This window comes from Canis lupus, chromosome 20, assembly GCF_011100685.1.
Source record: "Canis lupus familiaris isolate Mischka breed German Shepherd chromosome 20, alternate assembly UU_Cfam_GSD_1.0, whole genome shotgun sequence".
In the NCBI taxonomy this organism is placed as follows: domain Eukaryota; kingdom Metazoa; phylum Chordata; class Mammalia; order Carnivora; family Canidae; genus Canis; species Canis lupus.
The window spans coordinates 53,582,151-53,587,937 of NC_049241.1; the positions used below are offsets into that span (position 1 = coordinate 53,582,151).

Here is a 5,787-nt window from a genome sequence, read left to right on the forward strand (position 1 = left end):
TCTGTAGAATAGGCTGGAAGGCTGGAGACCCAGGAAGGGGTGCAGTTTGAATCCGAAGGTATCCTACTGGCAAAACTCCTTCTTTCTTGGGGGAGGTTAGTTTTTGTTCTCTTAAGGCCTTCGACTGATATGAGGCCCACCCACACTATGAGGGGGTAATGTTGTGGTTTTTGTTTTGTTTTTGTTTTTTTAAGTGTTCAGTTATTTATCAGTTGCGTATAACACCCAGCGCCCATCACATCATGAGAGGGTAATGTTTTACTCAAAGTCTACTGATTTAAATCTTAATTTCATCTAAAAAAATAACTTCACAGAGGCTCCTGGGATGGCTCAGTCATTTAGGGTCCTACTCTTGATTTCATCTCAGGTCATGATCTCAGGGTTGTGGAATTGAGCCCTGCCTCAGCCTCCATGCTCAGTGTGGAGTCTGCTTGAGATTCTCTCTTTCTCTTGCTCTCAAATAAATAAATCTTAAAAAAAAAAAAAAAACCTTCACTGCAACATCTAGAATGGTATTTAATCAAATATCTTGGCACCATTGCCTGGCCAAGTTGACACACAGAATTAACCATCACATGTCCACCTCGTGTCAACATGGTATACACATATCTCCTTAAACCCTATTTTTGGAGTACATGATATGGAGCCCCTGCTCCTGGTACTGCTCTCATAGGACCCAGGACAGGAATGCACACAGCTTGTGCCAGGATGGGGCCCCTAATCCACATGGAAGAGCAGACTCCAGGGAGGTGTGTAGGCAGGGGAGGATGAGGGTCTCTGGTGCTCTGAGTGCTCCGCATAGGGTGTGGCAAGCAGAGAATGCCAAGGTCTCCCTATTACCCCAGGGAGGAGATGAGATTTCTAACAATAGGCTTGAAGTGGTGTGCTCTCTATCCCTGGGTGTGTCCAAAAGGGAGGGACACATATCATAAGGGTTGTAGAGAAAATTTCTGCATCAGGGAAAGTTTGGAGTTGGGGGACCTCAGTCTGATCTAAAGGAAAGACCATCCAGCAGCTCAGGATTGGTGGGAGTTTCTGCATCTTCCTCATTTCCTGTAGCATCAGAGACCCAGCCTGTCCCACATCCCTTCTGTGTATGTGGCTGGCAGTGCCCTGTCACCACTATGTGGGGTGGGTCTCACTTGACTACTCGGAGGACTGATGTGCTGCAGTCTTTGTGGTTCTCATTGTGATGCCATTTTTAGTGCCTTGAGCTTGGAGGTGATGCCCCCTGGTGGGAAGAATGAGAAGTTTTGCCTGTAACCTCCTGTGGGATTCTTGTCTAGGCTATAGATAAAGGGCACCTGCCTGGTGAGGAGGTGAGGCAAGAGGGTTCAATGCTGAATGTTTGTGATCTGGCCTGGTTGTGGGGGTGTAGTTCTGGGGAGTCTGAAAACTCTGGGGTAGAATGTCCTGGGTGTCCCTCATGGGGCAACCCTAGGAGAGTATCTTTGGAGAGCGAGTGGGGAGGGGGTTCAGAACGCAGGAGAGGGCCTAGGGCATTAGTGGGGTGATTATGGGATGGTCCTAGGGAGTAGAACCTTCCTGGGAGGATTTGAAGGACTGAGAAAGGGGGATATAAGGTACATTGTAAGGCAGATCATGTGGGACACAGAGCAAGGGGGTAAGCTGAGAGCAGTGAGGCTGATCTGGGGGTCTGGGGAGTCAGAACATAGTGTTCTTTGTGGGCGATATGGATGGGGGAATGGGTGCGGGATGGATGGAAGGAATCTGGGAGAACAAATCATACAGAGAAGGCAGAGTTATGGGGGAGTATGGAAACTCTCAGGGGGATGGGCTTTGGACACTGGAGGATCCTGTAGTGGGCCATTGTAGAGGAGACCCTTGAGGATCAGAACATGAATCTTTGTGGTGGGTGTGGAGTTTTGGCACTTGTTGGAGGATGCTCAGAATATCGGGGTGTAGGAGAACTTTGGATAATCACACAGGGGAAACCATGGAGGGGATGGATTTGGGGGTGCTTGAGCTAGGGGTGTCTTGGCTAGTGGATCTTGGGGGTACGTTTAGGAGGGATTAGAAATGGGAAAAGATTATGAGGGCGCACCTAGGAGTTAGAACACTCAAACACTCATGGAAATGTTCTGGGAGGGGGATTGGAGCACCTGGTGCAGGTTCTTTGAGGAGGCACAGGTCATAGAGATGGGCTGGGGGTTCTTCAAGGACATAGGGAGGGAATTAATTGGGGGCTTAGAGGCCTAGGAGAAACTTGGGGGAGGCTTATATCAAAAGCAATAGGGATGAGATTAGGAGATGAGGATCTGGGGATGTCTTGGGGTTGGCCTCGGCAAGCTCCTGGCCTGAGAGTGCTTTGGAGGAGGGGTCATGGGAGAGGGGATTGACAGGGTTAGGACCAGGTGTTGTGGGTTGATCACCGGGAAGGAGGGTTTGGGGGGGGGGGTCAGAGCTGGGTGTCTCTGGGGTTGGATCATGGGAGGGGAGTTAGGGCAGGGCAGAACCAGGATGTCTGGGTAGGTTCAGGAGTGGGCAGGGCTGGGTCCAGGGGCAATGCAGGACAGGGTTGGCAGGGTATGGGAAGCTTTACTGCCTCCCCCCACCACACCCCGCACCCGCCGCCCTGCGTCAGTAGCATTTGCGGTACACGATGTGGGGCCCCTGCTCCTCATACTGCTCCCGAAGGACCCAGCAGGACTGGAAGGCCCGCAACGAGGCCAGGATGGAGCCCCCGATCCACACGGAGAAGTGTCTGGTGGGCTGAGCCGCCACCACCACGTGGGCCTCGGGGGGCAGGCTGCGGAGCAGCTCCGCGCGGAAGCGGCCCTCGAAGCCCTGGAAGAGCGAGGAGCCCCCGCAGAGCAGCACGTTCTGGGCCACATCGGCCCGCACCTCCAGGGGCACCTTCTGAAGGCTCTTTTTGGCCATAGCGGGGACGCCAATGGGCACCAGCCCCGGCATCTCGGGGGGGCTGAACAGCAGCTCCGGGCACTGGAACAGCTCCTTGCCCAACGTGACCGTCCGCCCGTCGGGCAGCTTCAGGACCTGCTGGCAGTCCTGACCCAGCCGGGCCTGCTCCTTGGGGAAGTCGGGGGCCACGTAGCAGTAGCGGTGCTTGATGTTCTCCACCGTGTCCAGGTCCTGCTGGCCCAGCGTCAAGCCCGAGCCGAGCAGCATCTCTGCCAGGAAGGCGGTCAGGTGCGTGCCCGCCAGGTCCAGGCGCTCCGTGGCGTGGGGCAGGTTGTAGCCCTGAAAGACGGGCACCGTGTAGGTGACCCCATGGCCGGTGTCCACCACCAGCCCGCTGACCCTCCCGTGCGCGTAGGCGGACAGCACCGACTGGGAGGCCACGTACATGGCAGGGGAGCACAGTGACTCGAAGGCCACCTCCACCAGCTTCTCGCGGTTGGTGGTGGGGCTGAAGGGCGGGTCGGAGAACAGCAGCGGGTGGTCCCGGGTGGCCACGCGGAGGTCGTGCTCCAGCAGGTGCCGCCAGATGAGCTCGGCCGCGTCCCAGTCCACCAAGATGCCGTTCCGCACCGGCTGCACTAAGGTCAGCTCTGGGCGTGTGCGGGCCGCCTCGCCGATAAAAGGTCTCCAGCTCCGGCTGCCCAGTGGTGGTCGGCTTCTTGGGCTGGCAGCCCACGATGGTGGCCACGGTGTAGGTGGGCTGGGCCTGCCCCGCGAAGCCCATCTTACAGGTGCCTGTGCCCATGTCAATGACCACTGCTCCGGTCTTGGGTGGCAACCTGTCCCCCACCATGCTGGGGGTCTTCTGCTGCAGGGTCTTGTTCACCAGGATTGAGTTGGGGCTTACATCAGCCCTGGAGGCCTTTGGGGAGGGCTGGGGCTTCGGGGAGCTGGACTGATTTGCATCCATGGCTGCAGGTGGCTGGGTAAGCTACTTGGCACGCTGATCACTTTCCTCTGGGGCGCAGGGGTGTGAGGAGAAAAGGCTGAGGCCCACCAGGGGCAGGCACAGGCAGAGAGAGAAGCCAGCCGGTGGTCTATGACATCATCCTGCCTGCTACCCCCTTCAGAAGACTTCACAATACAGGGGAGGGAGTGAGGATGAGCCCCTCTCTGCCCCAGAAAGCTCCCAGAATACTCATCTATTCTGGATACCCCCAAAGTGGCAAATTTGGAGGAGGGGGCTAACAGGTGCCTGAGGAGAGACCTCTGATCCAGGTCCCTGACCCCGAGCCCAGTAAGATGCAAGAGTCCTTCTCTTTTTTTGAAACTCTTTATGGTGTGGTAAGGGAGAGCTAGCCACAGGCTCCTTAGAATTTAATCTTAGAATTAATTTAAAATATTAGCCCTTGGAATATTAATCAGAAGGTGGTCGGCTGGCTGGTGTGGCTTTCTGGTTTCCTAAAGGAAACAAGCCTGCTTGAGGTGTGGGTGGGGGCAAGGAAAGGCAGAGACACCCCTCTATTTTTCTTTGATCCTTCTGCTCTCCCCCATACCTGGCACAGTCTCCCTGCCCTCGTTCACGCAGAGCAGGAATTTGCCTCTTCAAATCTCAGCCAGACACCATCTCCCCTTGAAAGCCTTCCCCGACTTCCCTCCCGTCAACCACGTGGTGGTGGTGATGAAGGGGTGTCCACCTCCTCTCTAGGCATTTCTTCTGCTTCCCCTTGGTGGGAGGGGGGCTCTGTGGGATCCAAAAAGGAACCTTCAGCAAGATAAAAGGGGCAGGACAGAACCAGGGAGTTTCCTTCCTTTTTAAGGCTAAACAATATTCCATTGTGTGTATACACCACATTTAGCTTAGCCATTCATCTGTCCAGGGATGCTTGGATTGCTTCCATGTTCTAGCTCTGGTGCATAATGCTATGAACCTGGTTGTGCAAATATCTCTCCAAGCCCCTGCTTTCAATTCTCTTGGGCATACACCTAGAATTGGGATTGCCGGATCATACGGTAATTCTGTTTTTAATGGTAAGCATTTTACAATATACAGGTGTATCAAATCAACACACCTGTACACCTTAAACTCAGGCGATATTAAATGTCCATTACATCGCAATAAAGGTAGGGGTGGGGAAGTTCATGGGCCCTCAAGAAATAGCTGAGTATAAGCTGAGTGAAATAAGTCAATCGGAGAAGGACAAACATTATATGGTCTCATTCATTTGGGGAATATAAAAAATAGTGAAAGGGAATAAAGGGGAAAGGAAGAAAAAATGAGTGGGAAATGTCAGAGAGGGAGACAGAACATGAAAGATTCCTAACTCTGGGAAACGAACTAGGGGTGGTGGAAGGAGAGGTGGGTAGGGGGTGGGGGTGACTGGGTGACGAGCGCTGAGGTGGGCACTTGATGCGATGTGATGAGCACTGGGTGTTATTCTATATGTTGGCAAATTGAACACCAATAAAAAATAAATTTATAAAAAAAGAAATAGCTGAGTAAATGAACATTTCCAAAAACATGTATCAGACTGCACACAAAATTAATCAATCAATTAATTAAAAACTCAACCTCACTCTCTGGCCCAGGTTAAATCCGGACACAACTGGGACATGAAGCCTTCTTACTTTCATATTCCTGTGACATTTAGCACCGGGGCTGGCAATTTTTAACACCACACACACACACACACACACACACACTTAATAATTTGTTTTAATTAACAGGTGATACTTAACACCAGCAGAAGTAAATTTTGAGGCAACTCTCCTGATCTGTTGTGAAACCTGCTGTCCTTACTTGAGACAATTCCTTCATCACAAATGCACCCTCTTTTGGATGATGTGTATGCAAGAAATGAATTCTGTCCCCATGAAACCTCAACCCCCCACCTCTCCCCTCCT

General features: G+C 52.8%; 1 protein-coding gene across 1 annotated transcript; it reads right to left on the reverse strand.

The window, feature by feature from the left end:
• Positions 1-439: 439 nt before the first annotated feature.
• ACTL9 (actin like 9) lies at positions 440-3,972 on the reverse strand. The gene is given in 3 exon segments (XM_038567524.1): positions 440-1,231; positions 2,589-3,564; positions 3,566-3,972. Coding segments are annotated over 2 exon segments (1,251 nt in total). The 5' UTR covers positions 3,854-3,972; the 3' UTR covers positions 440-1,231; positions 2,589-2,601.
• Positions 3,973-5,787: the final 1,815 nt, after the last annotated feature.